General features: G+C 37.4%; 2 protein-coding genes across 2 annotated transcripts in view; one reads left to right on the top strand and one right to left on the bottom strand.

The window, feature by feature from the left end:
- LOC136808636 (tyrosyl-DNA phosphodiesterase 1-like) overlaps positions 1 to 19,150 on the top strand; it is a 222,721-nt gene that overhangs the window by 138,822 nt on the left and 64,749 nt on the right. The window lies entirely within an intron of this gene.
- The window catches only part of LOC136808622 (integrator complex subunit 1-like), a 42,736-nt gene continuing 23,723 nt past the window's right edge, over positions 138 to 19,150 (bottom strand). The window contains exons 23-38 of the mRNA XM_067065162.1: positions 18,355 to 18,613; positions 17,587 to 17,733; positions 16,968 to 17,151; positions 15,467 to 16,480; positions 15,056 to 15,188; positions 14,267 to 14,478; positions 13,757 to 13,892; positions 13,382 to 13,515; positions 11,814 to 11,958; positions 5,831 to 5,884; positions 5,073 to 5,200; positions 4,581 to 4,759; positions 1,736 to 1,806; positions 927 to 1,018; positions 500 to 609; positions 138 to 355 (exon numbers count right to left, since the gene is read on the bottom strand). Coding sequence (XP_066921263.1) covers positions 240 to 355; positions 500 to 609; positions 927 to 1,018; positions 1,736 to 1,806; positions 4,581 to 4,759; positions 5,073 to 5,200; positions 5,831 to 5,884; positions 11,814 to 11,958; positions 13,382 to 13,515; positions 13,757 to 13,892; positions 14,267 to 14,478; positions 15,056 to 15,188; positions 15,467 to 16,480; positions 16,968 to 17,151; positions 17,587 to 17,733; positions 18,355 to 18,613 — 3,114 coding nt within the window. The 3' untranslated portion in view covers positions 138 to 239. The remainder of the gene's footprint in view (positions 356 to 499; positions 610 to 926; positions 1,019 to 1,735; positions 1,807 to 4,580; positions 4,760 to 5,072; positions 5,201 to 5,830; positions 5,885 to 11,813; positions 11,959 to 13,381; positions 13,516 to 13,756; positions 13,893 to 14,266; positions 14,479 to 15,055; positions 15,189 to 15,466; positions 16,481 to 16,967; positions 17,152 to 17,586; positions 17,734 to 18,354; positions 18,614 to 19,150) is intronic.

Here is a 19,150-nt window from a genome sequence, read left to right as displayed (position 1 = left end):
CTTAAAGTCTTACCCTTTTCCATTTAAAGCTGGGAGATCGAACGTTCAAGAGGGACGTTGCATGAACAACATTTTGCATTAGGGTAAAATGTCCAGATTTTTAAGTTCACAAGAAAGGCAAAAACACACACAATTCCTTTATTTTCTCAAGATATCTTTCAAAAAAAGAAATCTCTGAAACAAATTTCTTCAGGTACGATAAGCTTCAAGTATACGTCTGGTAGGGTCATTAATAAGGATTAAGATTGGTAATCACATGACAAATTCGACACCAGATCTCTCAAAGGGACATCAAGCTCAGGGTGTGACGTCACAGCTTTCTTGTAAAGATGTAGGAGCAACGAGTCAACTCGATCTGAAATTAAACAGGGAGATTTTTCTTCTGTGAATTAGACGCTGTAACTTCGAGTTAAAATTCTTTTCGTTAAATTGACAAAGAATTTGACATATTTCTGAAAATTGACGAAGGAATCCCAATAATTAAATAAGGCTCTTTTACCTGAGCATAATAGCAATCCTTGAGGGGCAAACTTAGCGGCCGATAGTAGAATATCCAATTTGTTTGAATTGACGCATTTTGTGTATAAATCGATCAAATTGTTTGCGTCACTGAAAGAAAATATATCGTGCGTATTTGAATACTCCTCAATATTTTCAGACAAAAACTTATTGGGAGAATTTGGCGTATTGAAATATTATGGGGCAAAATATTATTAGTTACACGGTCAGCAAGGGGTATAATACGTATATCAGGTATATAAATGAACTAGTTTGGTTATTCGCAAAAATTGATTCTCGCCACCTTGAACCAGCAAAATTGATTCCGCTAAATTTTGCACCGATATTGGTGGCGAATTAACCCGTATGCAAAAATTTTTCCTACGAAAGTATTCAAAATTGATCATCAAAATTCAAATATTTCATACCTTGGTTTCTTTTGGTAAGAGTTAATGATGAGCTCGTGTGAAAGCTCACGAATTCGTTCATCGTCTGAAAATACCAGTAGCGAAAGCTCTTCCTACAAAAAAGGACAGATAGAAATGTACATTGATCTTGATTGCATTGTTTAGCAGCATGGAATTGAGGGCAAAACCCTGGTTGGGTATTAGACGAAAATAGGTGTGGGATGTGCCACTGGATAGGGTACCTTTTTCACCTACGCCAGTCCCAGGGTCTATTTTTCGAACTTCAGCGGCACAACCCATCGATCCACCTGGATATAGTCAATCTCATTGTACGAATACATGTTTTTTTTTATAAGTGTCTGCCCCTACATCAGGCTCTATTCAGCATTCTATTGTTCTCAAACAATAGAGCCATTGTTTAGGTACCAAAAACTGAGCCTGCATATGCTTTTAAACGTTATGCTTATAAAAGAAAAAACATGTAATATAGAATAATGAGCAATCTATGATAGTCAAGAATATAGAGCGTTTACGTCTCAATCCGAGGAAAAGCCGACGAATGGAGGGGGGGGGGGGGTGGTTAGGCAAATTGAGCGAAGGGTATGTGCGGTGGTTAAGGGTATGTTTTTCAAGATAACAGAATTGCACTGTAAGGGTGGAAATTCCAGCAAATGCCCGAAAATTCTAATTCTTTGCTCTAAAAGAGTTAAAATTTTGAGAAAAATGCACTGTAAGGGTGCGATTCTATTATTAATATTAATATTTTAGCCGCACATACCGTTAGTTACTTCCTCACACGCATGCGAAGAGAAAAGGGAAATGATACTTACAATAAAGTGATGCAAAAGCTCTGCATGGATTTTGCTTGCTTTCTTTAACTCCATCAATACCGCTTCCAAGTCTGAAAAGTAACAAGTGATACTTTTATGGACCTACCTGGTTATGAATTTAACACATACATAATTGATATCTAAGTGACGTGACCATTAAACAATTATTCAGAACACAAATACATGTTTTTTTTTATAAGCATAGCGCTTATAAGCATATGAAAGCTCAGATTTGCAGAATTCCTAAGCATAACATGAGCATATATGTCAGCCTAAAATATTTTTCAAGTGGTCATTTTTATCTGTTTAAAAAAGGTTTGGTAGAGGTCAAGTAAAAAAGAAAACATTCCACGGCTAGCTACATTCCACTGCTCCCAAAATCTGAACAAATTTTTACAAAATTTCTGAAATCTCATTAAAAACTTGGCTCGGGGTGAATCATAAGCATGATTCTTAAGCATATAATAAGCATAAACTATGCCTGGATACTTTGAGAACTTAAGCATACACGAGCCTGACCAAGGAGCATACACTTGCTTATAAAAAAAAAACATGTAGTGACGATCTATTAAAATTAGTCGTTTGTTTCTTATAAAAAAAACGTTTAGAAACAAAAATTTCAGTCAGGAGTAATACCTTAAATAAGGCGTATACCTTGTTCAAGTAAGAATTCCAAATTTCTATTGTTTGATACTTCCTATTTAGGAAGTAGTGGGAATATTTTCCAAACTAGGAAAAAGGGCACTCTCTCGTCTATACCATTGGAAAGAGCACGAGAAACTGAATTCCCATGGTGATTTTTAGAAAATTCCACAGCCGGAATTGATCACAATCTTCAATTTTAAAACAACCTTAAAGTCTAGTCTACATGAAACGAAATCGGCTTTTTTAAAGGGTGTAGAAAGAGCTTTACACAAAAAATACAAAACAATTTAAAATGGTACCCAACGTTTTTCCAAGAAATCTTTAAAAATACCTTGAACAAGGTATCCCTACCTTAAACAAGGTATATGCATGTACCTTGTTTAAGGTACATCCTAAACAAGGTATACACCTTGTTTAAGTTATTATTAACTATTCTTCTTTGCTTCCTGTCTTCTTCCCCTGAATTTATGGCTCCAAACCTAGTTCCAAAGATAAAACAAAGATGAAAAAAGATTCCGTCTGTAGATTTTGATAATTTTTTCACTAGTTGGTCAATCAAGGACTCCTCTTTCCTTTGTGCTAAAATTCAACATGCCCTTTTTCCTTAACACATTTAAAATCGACGTTTTTCCAAGAAATCTTTAAAAATACCTTGAACAAGGTACCCCTACCTTAAACAAGGTATATGCATGTACCTTGTTTAAGGTACATCCTAAACAAGGTATACACCTTGTTTAAGGTATTACTCCTGACTGAATTTCATACTCTTGAAATATTCTTTCATATTCAAGACTTCGTGAGCAAAAACAAACATCTATCTCAGCAAAAAATTGAGTAATTTGGCTAAGAACATTGATGTATGCTTATTAATAGTGATTTTTATAGATAAAGATGCGTTTTTTGAGCTGAAAAATTCTTTTTTTACAAAAATCTGCATGAGCCATCTTTTACCTACTTTCAAGCAAAAAATCAGAAAAAAACAATGATCCAATATTTCACAAAGTCCAAAAAACCCTTTTTTTGGCTGTTTTTAGCTGAAATTTACCCCAAATTTTTTTTCTCCAAAAATCGAGCTCCGTCACATTCGAGGGTTTATAGTTATGCAAAAAATCATAAAGAATTCACGAAAGAGCCAATCTCGAGAAAAGCTAATACCTAAGTAATTGATAATGTGCTTATAAAGAAATATCGAATTTAGCCAGTTTTTTTATAAAAATACGCCAAGCAACCAAAATTTCCTGTCGAAACACACATATTCTTCAAAACTAAGCCCTCATGGGCAAAAAACATCTATCTCATAAAAAAATTGAGTCATTTGACTAAGAACATTGATGTATGCTTATTAATAATGATTCTTATAGATAAACATGCGTTTTTTGAGCTAACAAATTTTTTTCCAAAAATTTGCTTGAGCCATCTTTTAACTATGATGGTACCCTACTTTCATGCAAAAACTCAGAAAAAATTAATGATCCAATTTTTCACAAAGTCCAAAAAACCCGTTTTTTAGCCTTTTTTTGGCCCAAATTTGCCCCCCAAATTTTTTTTTTGAAAATCGGGCTCCGTCACATTTTGCACCTTTGTACCAAAAATCAAAAGATTCCTATGTTTCAATCCTGAGAAAAATTGGTAACAGACGAACGAACGGACGAACGAACAAACACAGGTTAATTTATAGGACCTCCACCGGGGTAGGTCCAAAAAATGGTTTCAATGCTGACCACAATCCGTAAAATATAAAATCTTGAATAAAAAGTTCAAAAAATGAATTTAAGCTCTATGGATGAATTTGCAGAACAAATTGTTACGAGGGTGTCTAGAAATTCATTTTGGTAAGCTTGGTTCCCCTAAATTTTTTTCAAGGTTATCTGATTAGTCTTTAAAAAAAGCAGAGTAGTAATGTCTGATACCGTCGTTTTGTATAACATTCCCGTTTCCGCACTATAATTCCTTTGCCAATTTTCTAGCGGCAAAAGACAAGGACTTTGGGTAGCTGAAAAATAAACTTCGGAAAGTTAGGCAGTTTCGCGAGTAAACCTGAGTAAACGCAAGATTTTCCGTACCTTTAGAAACAAACCCTTTCCAATCTCATGCCGGTAATCGCGGGAAAAATAGCGGAATGATTCTGGAAAAGTGACAAGAATCTTAATGCGGGAATGAGAATCTTATGCAAAACGACGGTATTTAACCTTGCCATTACCTTGTTTATGATGATCCGTGGACAAACGCTTGCGATAACTTTTTAACTTTGATTCACTCCATATTTCCATGGTGGATTTGACCAGGGTGAAGTGCGCGTGTGCATTTTCGTCAAATGATTTCATGAATGACACGAGGTTCGTCAGCTCAATGAAGTTTGGGAAATCGTACTGGAGCTCTCTGAAAATATATAAATGAATATTTGAGAGGTTTTGTTATGAACCTGCTATCAACTGTCGATCTTTATTTTGGGACGAAATAAAAAAAAAGAGAGAGAGAAGGCGCTTGGATATAATATTTTATAGACTGTCATGACTTTTTTTACGCAGAAAAAGTTGTCGAGGTTCGCTCAGTTGCCATAAGGTAGGGGGTCGAGCGATTTCCTTGCAGAGCAACCAAGGTTAATGACCACGATACAACGACACCTAGCTCATTTCTAGAGTCATAGATAAAAGATACGAATGAATGAAGTAATATAAATATAAGACCATACTTGAAGGCAGCGTCATGTTTTTTGAGTAGCAATCCAGCCTCTTTTCCATTGAAGGAAGCGTAATACATCATGAAGTTTGACAGTTTCTCTACAAATGCTGCTACGTCATTGTTCTGCAAGCAAGGTGCCTGAGTGTTATAAAGGAAAGCGGTTGAAATGTTTTAGTACACGCTTTTCTTTATAAGAATACATTTTATAAGAATGTCCATGATGAAAATGGCCAAAAAATTAAGAATAATGCTAAAAATATCACCATCATGGAATTTTGCTATTCATGCTAAGAATGCCATTTTTAGAGCATTTTCAATTATAAATTGCCAATTACCCCCAAGTAAGGCTCACTCCTTTCACAAAAAGGCCATTTTATGCTTGATACATATGTACCAAATGTTAAATCTAGTCTGAATAAGGATAACCTAAGAATATGCTGTAAGAATATTTTAGGATGATTTTCCCAAAAGAGTTAAGAGAATCTATGATGAAATGGATTTACACTATTCTTATAAAGAAAGAACGTGTAGTATATTGAACTCATGATGTGTTAGTTCTAGGTTAGACGGCCGACTTTCTGCTTTGCCTTTTATAATTAAATTATTAGAGTAGGAAAAAAAGCAGAAAATTGGGAGTTAAAATCTTTGCTAGAAAATGATTGAAAGAAGTCACTTATGACGTCATTTCATTCTTCAAATGATCAGTGTACTTTCAACACGTCAGGGTCATAAAAGGAGAGGATAAAAGACAAAAATACACAATCTTACGTAAATGAGATCAAGGAAAACGTCAACGAAGTCTGTTATCAGGTTTTCACAAATCTAAAAAAACAAAATTTATATCATAATAATGCAAGTATATACGTTGACGAACTTTGATTAATTGGTCAACCTCCCTTTCTAGATCAACGCCCCCTCCCAATTTTAGCTTTTAACCTTATTCCAAATTTGATGAAGGGAAAGCATTCGCTAACTAAGGATAATGGACAAAAGATTTCAAAAACCTGACCATTGAGTAGACAACTCAGAAATAACCATTTGCTAAGAATCGCAAAAAGTTTTTGAAAAGTTGATTTTTGTCTTCTTTATTTTGAATCTTCATTTTCAGATCTTATTCAATTTTTTAATTTCGCATAGCGAAAGTATTACGATAGTCTTTCTATGTATCGAGAAAATTTTTGCGGCGCAAATTATGGCGTGGGCGTTTGGCTGCGGGCGTACTACGGCCAATATTCTAAAGGTGGACTCACTCACAAAGATAAAAAGTGACAAAAAACAGGGCTTTTCTAAATAAATAAAATACGCTAGTGCAAGAAGTGTAACCAAGCCTTTGTAAACATTCATCGTGAGCACTTTTTAATGGCTGCTTGATTGCACAGTTGCACATGCTTTTGAAACTTGGAAAATTGCTGCTGCTGTATAAATTTTTATCATGTTTTCTGGTCTTTTGTAGAGTGTTTAAAGAGGTTTAATATTCGTTTACTACTAAGTATTTTATGTTTGTGTAGTTAGTGAATGCACCAATAAATTGATCATGCTCAGTAAAGCAGTACAAAAAGAGTTAATTTTCCACAACAACAACATCATTATACCCTCCCCTCTCTTCTCTTCTTCACCAAAACTACAAACAGCACAGGTATGACCTTTTTTCCTTTTTTCACCAGATATTTATGTGTTAATAGTGAAACCAGTTATGACAAACAGTCAGTTTTAGCAAGTATTTCTTAGAAATCATGCATGTCAATTGAAATTCAGCAATCATTTTTGTATAATCGAAACGACCCTGCCTAGACACTGCCGTAAATTGTCATTGTACGGTGATTTACGGTGGATACGGTGGAGTGTACAGCAGATTTAAAATTAACCTATTTTAACCGCCGTACAAAGGACATTTAGATTAGATCCAGCCCCACCGTACACCACCGCACAATGTACAGCGGTCCCTCGTTAATGATGACAGTTTTTTATCCGATGAAGTTTGATTGGTGTTCGATGAGTTTGGTTAGTAAAAGTTCCAGCTTTTCCTCCCCGATGGGATGATAGATATTGGCTCGCTCTTTAAGCTTTAGCGTGGGCGTCTGCTAATAAGCCGTCGGAATGTAAAAAGAATGGACAACAAGGTAATAAATCAAACTAATCGAGCTTCAATCAAACTTCACCGATCTTGATACACCTTTTGCTAATTAGGATTTTCATTTTGAATCATGGTACCATTGTTTGTATAAGATTCCCATTTCCGCACTAAGATTCTTGTTACTTTTCTAGAATCTTTCCCCTACATATTTTTCACGGGATAAACGGCAGTGATTGGGGAGGGTTTGTTTAATGGGATGCAGTTTAAAGCAGTTATCATCATCATCATCCTTCGACCTAGGTCCGAATGGACCTAGGTCGGAAACAAACAATAACCCTCCCTCCACAGCTCTCGATCAGCCATTGCAGTGCCCAGTTCCTCAATCTCTAGCCCTGTTTCTCGTTTCAAAGTATCGAGAAAAGTGCGCTTTCTCGAGCGCCTAGTACCCGCAGGACACCAAAGTAAGATCTCAGACACCATTTCGTTTTTCGCACGGAAACAGTGACCTGAGAAAGAGAGCATCCTGCTAGTCAGGACAGAGGAAATTCTTGGGAGTCCATGATATATCTCTTGAAGGGTTGGGTGGTTGCGCCAATCAAGATTCTGGACTCTTTTCAAAAGATTTGTATAGCAGCCATCAAGGCTCTTCAGCATGGTTTTTGTCATGGTCCAAGTCTCCGAGCCATATAGAAGAATGGGCTCGACAAGACTTCTAAAAGTTTGAAGTTTAAGAGCGTTAGACAAATTAGAGTGCCATATCTTGTTTAACTTATTACAAGCTTTCCAAGCTAGACCTTTCCTAATTTTAAAATCGTTTTCAGAGCTGTTAATATGAGAGCCAAGATATTTAAAATCCTTCACAAGTTTGATTGACACCATTCTTGGAAGTTAAAGGGAGAACAATCCCAGAGGAGCTGATAAATTCAGTTTTTCCAGCATTGCAATAAAGACCGACTTGACTGGCCGAAGTTTCAAGTGAGTGAAGAAGACTTTCAAGATTTTGAATACTCTCAGAAACTAAGGCAAGATCGTCAGCAAAGTCAAGATCGGTCAGAAAAAGGCCGCGGTTACGCTTGCGTAGGGGAACTTTAATTTTGATTCCCTTGTCATTAGATAAGTCAACAGAAATTCTTAAAACATAATCTAAAACAATGATAAAAAGAAAGGGAGCTAAGGTGTCACCTTGTAGAACTCCAGCATGAATGTCAAAAATATCAGTGTCTCCGTCAGCTGTAATGACCTTTGCTTTGGTGGACACGTAGAGTGCCCTGATGGCTGAAATGAGTTTCTCTGGAATGCCGTACAATTTAAGAATTTCAAACATTTTTACACGAGATATGGAATCAAAGGCTTTTTTAAAGTCAACAAAGCAAATAAAAGCATCTTTGTTAAGTTTTCGCATTTCTTCCAAAATACGCCTGATGGCTAAAATCTGTGTAAGAGTACTTCTTCCCTTCCGAAAACCATTTTGGTTTTTTCTTAGAAGAGGATCAAGAACTGGAACGATACGTTGTAAAAGAAGTTTGTTGAAGATTTTGGCGGCGATAGGCATAAGAGTGATGCCCCTGTAGTTGGATGCTAAGGTCCAAATCACCCTTTTTTGGAACAGGGAATGATACGCCAGTTAACCAAGCAGAAGGGGGAGTTAGAAACTCAAATGTGTGATTACAAAAATCGAGAAGCATTTCCATAAAGACGGGATCTTTCCAAAGCAGAGTTGGAATATCATCAAGGCCTGAAGATTTATTATTTGAAAAAAGTTTAACGCAATTTGAAAGTTCATCGATTGTAAAAGGAGAAGTTGATATGTCAAGCTCATCAAAAATTTGAGTTAAAGGGAGAGCATTAGTATTTAAAATAGGTTGGTTTCCAAGTAAAGCTTTAAAGTGGTTGAGCCAATTTTCTCTTCTTTTATCTGGTGAGCCACCTTTGAGCTGAATAGAAGGGTGGTCTTTTCGACCTGTTAGATCATTGATCGTTTTCCAAGCGGCCGAGTGCTGATGGCTAACATGAAGATTGGAAAGTGAGTTTATCTTACCCTGAATAAACATCGATTCGGCGTTAAGGTAGGCATCATCCAGAGCTTTTTGAGCATCAGAGAGGATTTTTGATGTTCTTCTTGTAGGGCGTCGCTGATGTTTTAGTTTGGCCTCTACAAGTGCATTCCGTGCATCAGAAACAAGGTTGTTTTCAAAGAGATATTTCTTTTTGACTTTTTGTTTCTTTGGTAGAAGAGCAAGACTAACTTCTTTATTAGCTTTAATCAGATTTTGGTAACTTTTCTCAATGTCGTCGTCTGCTTGAGCCAATGTATCAAATCTATTTTCACTTCAATAGTGTAAGTAGTTCGGAGGTCGTGGTTACAATAAACCTGTTGCCAATCGATGGATTTCATTGGGTCAGGTTTAGACTTTTTAGATGATCTAAAGCTAAGAGAAATGCGACAGGAAACAATTCTGTGGTCAGAACCAACAGAAGAAAAAGAAGAATAGGACTGAGCATTGCGAACACTGTTCCTCCATTTGTTTCTTACAATCACATAATCTAACTGAGAGAGGCTTCCTGAAGGGTGTTGGAATGACCAGAGTTTGGAAGCCTTTTTCATAAACATTGTATTTGTTGCTAGTAATTGAAACTGTTGCATGAAGTCAAAGAGTTTGTTACCGTTCCGATTAGTTAATGGGTGGAAAAAGAGAACTTAACGTTGTCTAGGCCAAGCTGAGCATTAAAATCACCAGATATTACCAAGAAGTTGTGGGCAGGGGTGTTAAGGACAGCCCTAGAAAGAGAAGAGTAGAATTCATCAACTTCAGATTCATCAGAAACGTTGGTGGGGCTATAGCAAGAAATGAATGTTGTTTTCGGATTGCTATTAAATTCGGCAACAATAATACGGCTTGATACTTTTGAAAGTGAAATTAGGTTGTTCGCTGCCTTAGGAGAGAGTAGTAAACCTATGCCCCCTATGGTCGAACCCTGAGAGTTTTTCCAAGCAGAGGATGTTATAAGTTTATTTTTACCAATATTAGTATGTTGAAAGTTAACCTCAGGATGTAATGTTCTATGTTCTTGGAGACTAAGTATATCAATATTGCATTTGGAAAAACAGGAGAGTAGTTCCTGTTTGCGACTAGTTAAAGTAAGAGTACGCGCGTTAAAAGTGCTAAAAATCGTAGAGTGTTTACATCTAAGAAGTTTGCGGTTATTATTTTTGGTTCCAGACTCTATCCTATCACCGCCTTCTCGCTCAGATGAGTTTGGAGAAGGAGGTTCATCAGTCTCTGAAGAAACAAGGTTAGGTTGTAGAACCGGAAAAGCAGGGGCTTGAACCCTGGTGCTGTTTAGAGAAGTCATGATTATTTCTTTCGATAGCTTTTTGTTTCGAATGCTCCACGCCACTGGATACACCCTAGAGAGAATGACAGTAACAAGTGTCTAAAGAGGTCAATCACCCCATGAGGCATAAGAGAACCCTGCAAGACGCCAACCTGTACAGGGGTGGTTTTATATCAGAATTTTCCTTTTCCTATTTGGATTGCCGTAACCGGGCTATAAAGGCTATAAAGGCTATAAAGGCTATAAAGGCTACCGCAGTTATAAAGGAGTCAAAGTTTAATCTCAAGAAGTATTATTTCTTTAAAGCTTAAAGTTGGCTAGTTTTTACCCTGCCATTTGCTAGTCCAGAAGCTGGAGCTCAACTACTCAACTGCTTTTTGCCTTTAATGGGCTCTTCCAGAAAATGTCCGTACATGGGGGTGGAGGATATAGTATAGTGTCCGGAGGGGGAGTAGTGAACAATCTACAAAATTTGCCTTGTCCTGGGGGGGGGGGTAAACTTGCTCTCGATGGGGTCAACTGATGCTTGTTTGGGGCGGGGGGGGGGGGGGGTTTAGACCTGCTGTCCGGGCGGGGGATCAAAAGTCACAATTTCCAAGGGGGGGGGGGTAAATTTCCAAAAAATGTTATATCCTTCATCCCCCCCCATATTCAATTTTTTCTGGAAAAGTCCAATGATTTTGATGGTGGTTGGCCATCATTCATATCAGAAAGCGAAGATAGTATACAACAGATTTTTCTGACCAGCCATTTTTCTCAATTTTAGATGAATTCTTACCGTTTATAGAAAGAGGTTTATATAAACTTTGCGCAAGTGAAAGAAGTCTTTATCACAAGTTCCTTCAAAGCACAAAATGAGGTTTCTGGCATCAAAGAATGAAAAGTTCATTTTTTATTCTTCATTTTCAAAAAAATTTAAAATTATTTTTCTTAAGTATATTGCAATTCTCTGAATTATTCTTAATTGAAAGATTTCGTTTACGCTTCATAGAATGGAATTCTTTAGTCGCATTTTTTAAGGAATCTTTTTTTTAATGGATTTAGATTTTTCATAAAAAAACAGGGTATCTATGACCTGTGTATACAATAAATTCTCTATATTTTGTGTAACGCTTCATTCAAAATGCATAATGCTGCAGGAGTCACGTTTAACGCGTCTTCGTCGTTGGTGTTCAAGTATTATGCGAAATTTTCGACTTTAAGTCGTCTTGTTCTTTTTGATATCCATTCTTGTTTATCTTTTCAGTAAGCACAAAATTGCTATCTCAGTCGATTTATATCAAAAGTTAGCTTTTTTTTGTCTCCGCTGCAGACTAAATTGAGACAGACCTCAATCTTTACCTTTTGCGAAGAAAACACGTGTTCACGCAAGAAATGGAACATTTCGAACACGTGATTGCAAAGCGTCAGTTGATTGGTCCATTTGAAGTTGTTTGCGGTGAGGCGATTTTTCCCTTTCAATAGTGAAAGAAGTAACGGTAATTGCCTGAAAGAAAGATTAAAAAAATCAAAAATGCTTTGTTTCAATGGAACGGTAATTGCCCGAAAGAAAGATTAAAACTATCAACAATGCTTTGTTTCAATGAGTTGAATTCTCTCAAAAAGCGTGACATACTAGTAGCCCCGAGGTTATAGAAAATATTGTACAAGTATAGAGTCGCAGAAGAATAGCACGAGCTACTGTAGGTGATTCTACAGTTTAATTGGACAGGTACCAGAACTCATCAGATTTTCTGTTTATTCGCGAAGGAAGTAGTGAACATTGAGATTAAAGCCCCGAAGAGATTAAACTCTTGAGCGAGAAATGAAGTCACTTTCTTCCTATTTCAAACGCGTGACCAGCATAGCTTTCACAGAAAACACAAAATTGAAAGTTAAAATCATCGCCAGATTTCGAAAATTGCGCCTTAAGCATAGTGGGCAGCACCCCTCCAACCCCCACCTGAATAAAGTCACCCCCACCTGCATAGGGTAACCCCCACCTGAAAAATGCTACCGACCCAACCCCCACCTTCTTGGACCACCCCCACCTAAATTCTGAAAAGTTTCCAACCCCCACCTGAAAAAGGTTTTTGACTGTTTTAACAATTTTGAGGGTAAGCAAGGTTAATCACTTGAAAATAATTTCTATGCTTTTTATACTTCATACATCTTTTGTTATAATTATTAGACTTGGGAAGAAATAGATTTTTACTGTCAATGTACTCTTAGGTTCCAAATAAACGGGGGGGGGGGGTTCGAATAAACGGGGGGGTTGGAAAATTTTCTAGATTTTAATAAACGGGGGGGACCTAATTGCCGGGGGGGTTAGAAATTGTATTTCTGAAACCCAAAAATAAGGTAAAAATAGGCTAAAATCAGGCTATTTAGAGCAAAATAAGGGGCCTTCTCTTTGACAGCTGAAAATATTCTTAGAGATTAATAAACGGGGGGGGGTCCTAATAAGGTCCGGGGGGGTTGGAAAATTTTCGAAAAATTAACAAGCGGGGGGGCCCGTTTATTTGGAACCTAAGAGTATATGTTTATGATGAGCAGGGTTGAAAGAAAGTTTTTGAGTCAAAATAAGAAAACTAGTAAATAAACTCTCCAACCCCCACCTGAAAAAAGTCACCCCCACCTGTATAGGGTAACCCCCACCTAAGATTTGTGAGCAGGCTAACCCCCACCTGCTTAAATTTTTCTGAAAACCTCCAACCCCCCCTAAAGTTAGGGGGGGTTCCCACTATGTTAAGAGAGCACTGGATTGAATCCGATATTCCAAAAGCGGCAAAAATCTGAAGGTCTCTTGTTTCCTCGCTTGAGAAAGATTGAAGATCACTCTTCATTTTCTTCCTTTCCCTTGAGGCTTTAGACTCAATCGTAGGGACCTTCGAATAGGAACCTTCGGTAGGGATGATTCATCCACATACCTAACAAATGCGAAAGGGTGTTGAGAAGCGATCCGTCGATGTAATGTGCTGACACTTTGGAAGGTTTCTTTAAATTCTGGTGAGTCATCAGGTTCTGAGATGGTTAGGATCAAACGGTGGATGATCAAATCCATCTACAGAAAAATAGAAAGAGGTTTAAAACTAAAAAGTTTCGTTAGTAATATTTCTGACAGGGCTGGTGCTCCTTTAGCAATACTCCTTATAAGGAAATCAAGTTTGTCCAATACCAATGACCGCATGCTCTTTTATTGAGTTAAGTCTTAAACTTCACATAAAATCTGCAACCAGTGGACACCACTCGACCACTAAATCGAACAGGCATAATGATTTCCCATTCTTCAGCTGGTCATTTACCTCCATTTTGTTTTCCATTGGCAACACCAGAGGGTTGTCATAGTGACCCTTAAACAATTCGTTGGAAAGATTGGAAAGAGTGGGTTTCTTCATGTAGAGGTACTGAAGAAAACACGCCAACACATCTTCTGGAAATCTAAAGAAAAAAACATAGTTTCAGCTTTTTGCCAATTATACCATAAGTGCCACTGGCTTTATATGACCTCATCCATTTTTTTACCCCACTCGAATAAAAAACGTGGATATTGGCAATTTTTCCTACCCTGGTTGTAATGTGAACGCGAATTTGAAATCAAAAAATATTTGGAAACTTGAAGTTACAGAGTGACGGTATTTAATGAGTTAAGGTGACCAACATAGCAAACTAGTGCATTGTAATTTGGCCTCAAAATCTCATCCGACAACGCCTCCCCAATACAAGGGTAGACACAATAAGTAGACAACATGTAGGTGATTGAGGAAATGTTATTAAATTTGCATAAATCAGCTAAAAATATAAAAATGTTTTACTTTTTTGTGGCCTTGATCAGATTGACAGCTTTCTGGAGGTGAGTTTTATTCTTTGCCACGTTTAACAACAAGGAAAGTCGTTTCTCCATCAGGGTGGTGATCTGATCGCTTGATGGGTTCGACATTGCGGAGGAGAGCTCCATTAAGATGATATGCATGAGTTGGTGTGTTTGTGACATGGTCAAGGTTAACGGCGACTCTTCTTCGTTGTGCTGTATAAAGGAGAGGAGGGAAGAATGTTATGGTGAATAAACGCTCAAACGTCAGCAATCTCTCCCTCAGGATGATGTTAACAAGAGAAAGGGAGAAAATTGTGACAAATAAAAACAGAGACATACAGTAGACTCTCGCTTATTCGAACTTCTTTCATTCGAATCAATCTATAATCCGAACATATTCCGGCTCCTCGTCAAAGAAAAATCTCCTTAGTAAATTTTCTATAATTCGAACAAATAAGATTCCGCCTTCGAGTTCGAATTATGGAGAGTCAATTGCAACTTGATATCCAACCATTAATATCACAGCAGAAAAGCCCACAAACGGCTTACGGCATTATATAGCGTTATCGACACTTTAAAGATTTTTTTATTTTGCAATTTTTAAGTTTGCCTTGGAAATTGTAGTCATTCAGATTTATCCTAGTGACTAAAACTAGCTTAGATTTTTGGGCTGAATTAGTATTAAAGTTTATAAATAATGATGAATTCGAGTCGCGTTCCGGGGGGTGTGACTATTTTTCTATTTTCTATTTCTGACAAGCTTAGATGTCTACAAAGGCTAAAAGAGTACCTGATTGTTTTCATCACAGGGTTTGTTGTGATCAGCTTGTTGTTGATGTTGATGCTTGTTGTCGCGACCTTGCCACAACCGTGGATTGTTGAGCAACGTAGTTGTGAAATCCAAACAGGATGTCGCATTGAACCTACACGAAAAAATAAGATGTTTTTAATCATAAATCTGCATAAATTCATATATTATAATGAATTCGAGGCGCATGCCGGCGGAGGGTGTGCAAGTATTTTCTATTTTTCATTTCATAACCACTTATCCATATCCGTTACAAGGAACGGGCGCAGAGAAATTTTAAAATATCGCAAGCTCAAAAAAGTTTGGATACCCATACATCTTATTTACAACATATTGTCTCTAAAATGATTTTGAACCTAGAAGATCTCCAAAAGAGCGTGTGATCAAGTTTACCTTTCCAAACTTTTTGTCGAGCTAAACATCCATTGTATACAATCTTGGAGAGTGCAACCACGGATCTCGTGTGCCATTACTGAAGTGAGATAAGCCACACATTTATTCTCTTCGCTGATTGGCTGTTCCTTCTCATCATTGATTGGCTCACTAGAATTTACATCAATTTTGATTGGTTCTTTTGAAGAACTCTCCGTTTTTATTGGCTGCTTGGAAAGATCCTCTGTTTTGATTGGTCCATCGATCTGTTTCTCATTTCGAGTGAAAAGAAACTCTCGTAAAAGCATCGGGTTCAGTTGCAAGATTTCTGGATCAACTCGGCATAGCCAGTCCACGATAATTCCGGACACGATCCCGTTGCTTGAGTTCCGCATTATTTGAATCATGACTTCAACACAAAGACCGTCATCCCTTTGTGATTTGGAATGCTGACAAAGCACTTTAAGGAAATCTTGAAACATCGAGCGCTGACTATTGAAAATATGAATTCCAACTTGCGCGAGCTGATCTTTGTTTAAATCTTGATAACAGGCTGCTTTCAACGCATTCAAGAACTGTTTGAGAGAAGGAATTTTGATCACAGATTGATCCAGTAGCTCCTCCATACATTGGCGGGGAGTCTTATCAGCAGCCTTTTCCTTGTTTTCAATGCTCAGATTCTTGAAAAGATTATTCAGCAAATTTTCCATGCTTTTGTTTTGTGCAGCATCACGTGATAGGTTTTCCAGGAATCGGACAAAAGTGTCCGAATTTTTGACATTAGATGACGATAAAATACGGACCAGAATACAGCTTTCTCTGTTATTGCAAAAATGAGTTTTAAAGGATTGTTGTTTACAAAGCTCGTTGATTGAGTGAAGAACTTTAATAGCCAAGGTGCCATTTTGTTTTGTGATGTTCTCCTTGGAGAGTTGCTGTTTCAAGGTAAGATATGGTTTGGAGATCTTGGATGTTCCATCGAAAGCTTCGAGCAAGGTGGTTGATATCTCATTCTCGTCAAAATGGACGGGTGACCTAAAAAAAGATTCTTTTAACGTAACATGAAATTATACGGGGGAATTGGAATAAGCCGGGTGGGTGGAAAAATTCTCAACATTTAATAAGCGGGGGTGGGGGAGTATTGGAATAAAAATGTCCCAGGTGGAAATTTTTGAGAAGGAGGTTAATACAGTAGATTTAGAGCAAAGGAAGGAACTTTCAAAAATATTTTCCGTTTACTCTGGGAAACACAAACTTCTGGTTCGGTAATCGAAAAAGTAAACTTTCAGTGACGCAGTAAGCAGAGATACTAGGCTTCATTATAGTGGCCTGCAAACTGCTATGCGCTTAGGCGGCCGCGACTCTGAAGATGTACATGCAAAGGAAATGAAGAAAAAGAAACAGGCAAAATGATATTTTATCTAATTGTGCTCATCTGAAAATGCGTAAGGGTTTCTTCTTCAAATCAATCTATTCAGTGTAATACTTCAGAAACATGCAAAAAAATAATGATGCAACTTACCTGGTAACAGAACGTTGTTGTTTGGGAGCGCTTGAAATAACTGATATTCGTGGAATCACAACACTAGCATTATGCGTTTGATCAGTCTCAGGTAGAGTGATTGAGTTTTTCAAAAGACCAAGAAAGCTGTTCCCGATATTCTCGTGCGGCGGCCGAAGACATTCAACCAAGCGTATTAATCTCTCTGAAGAAAAAAAACAGTTTTTTTAACTAGGGTTTTTCATCAAGAATGGTTAGAGCAAAGAATTGTGTCAGACGGATTTCAAGATTTATTCGTGGAAATAGTTCAGATTATTTATGAATCTTGAATTCTTTTTGAGTCTCTTTTTTTTTAACTTCACCGAGAGGGGGCATTATTCTAGAACGGGTAGACTTAGAAAACTGCATTAAACATCAAAATAAAAATGTTTTTGAAGGCTAGCTCAAGCTGAATTTTTTCCTCTTTTATCGACTTTGAGGTTGATCTCAATTTTGAATTCATTTTAATATGTATTTCGCAAGATCCATATTGAACTTCGCGAAAGAACAGAAAAAATGTCAGGAGTTGTGATAAAGCACGAAAACATTAATTAGTATTATCAAATTTTCGTAAAAGGCGCCGAAACTTGTGAAAGAATACCTTTATTCGGAGTTGAGAGTTCGATCATTTTTGGTTGAGTATTTGAGAAATCATCTAATCTTTCCAATACCATTAAATTAATGGCTTTGGGAATAGCCGGCATTTGAATGAATGAGAGTGTTTCAACTACGGTTGATGCGACCAACACTGAAAAAAAAACAGGGAAAAGGGTACGTTGTTAGAAGACAGTGATGAGTGTTTTGAGGAGAGATAGGCAAGTGGTCAAGGGCATCAGCGTTAAAAACCAGGGAATCCCGGTTCGAATCCCCGCTCCTTCCTATGTTCTGTTCAGTTCATAGACAGTCTAGCCCCTTAACTGTGGACCCCGTGAAAACAATCGAATGACTGTCTAAAAATCCTAGATTACTGTGCTATCCACGTAAATATCGAATCTTTCTATATATCTACAGTGGACCGGCCGGTTGGCGGGTTTCAAAAAACTTTTTTAAGGGTGATAAAAAGTAGGAGAAATTGGTCACAATTTTAAATGATTTTTGCCACTTTCCCCTAACTTTTTTCCCCGCTAAGGGAATTTTTCTCAGTGGGACGCGATGTTTCGTATGTATAAAAGATAAAATACGAATGTGAGCCTAACAGCAAATTAAGATCCACTATCCAGGTCTCAGATTTCAGACCTGGCACGGAAGCTCATTGTGTTAGTCACTTTCAATTGAAAGAAAAAAAAACACGAAAAAATGAGCCAAAGATGACCCAAATTCAACCGAATCTTATGCACAGTGAATAGTGCACGAATTCGACAAAGCTGACCTTCTCTTGCAAACTGAGCTTCGCCACATCTCAAAAGTTTCTTTTTCAAAGACGCGTCAAACAGAACATCATGGTGGATGTTCATTCTGTTGAACGGCACAAATACGCGATGAAGAAAATCGAAACTCGTGTCCATTCCTCCTGATAACAAGCTCTTGTATGTTAGTAACTGAACGCACGCACGGAGGAGAGGTAATGGCAAGATGGCGGATTTTCCAGCATAAGGGCCGTCCATCCATTGGATTAGGTCCGGGCCGCTCTGAAAGAACAAAAGAATAACATTTTTTTCCCGTTTTACATAGATTTTCGGTACGGTCTGAGATCCAGACAGATCTGAGTTTCTGTCTTGTTTACATGAGGTGTTTCGGTACGGTCTGAATTTTCGATTTCGGGTCAGGGTGGTCGTCGTACTTTAGCGGACCGAATGTTTATCACAGAATTCAAAAATAAAAATCTCAGCCATGGTCGGAAAACTTTGAAAAATGCAGTAAATCCAGTAAATTTATTTTGAGTTTTGTCAATAATCGGTCTGAAAAAAGACCTACGACCACCCCGAACTGAAATTTCTTTGCGTTCAGATGGATTTTCTTGACCGTACTGAAATTTCAGACCGTAGACCTTACCGAAAAATCTCAGTACGCCCCGTACCGAAAATCCATGTAAACGAGCCCTTAGGCTGAGTGCATCCCAGAAAGATCTCATAATTTTTAATTTGAGAGCCTCCAAACAATGAAATCATCTAATACAATATAAAATTTTTCCTTAATTTGAAAGACCAGATTAAGGAATACAACAG

This window comes from Clytia hemisphaerica, unplaced genomic scaffold, assembly GCF_902728285.1.
Source record: "Clytia hemisphaerica strain Z4C2 unplaced genomic scaffold, Clytia hemisphaerica genome assembly, whole genome shotgun sequence".
In the NCBI taxonomy this organism is placed as follows: domain Eukaryota; kingdom Metazoa; phylum Cnidaria; class Hydrozoa; order Leptothecata; family Clytiidae; genus Clytia; species Clytia hemisphaerica.
The sequence above is the reverse complement of the archived record's forward strand: the minus strand, read 5'-3'. Positions and strand labels throughout refer to the sequence as shown.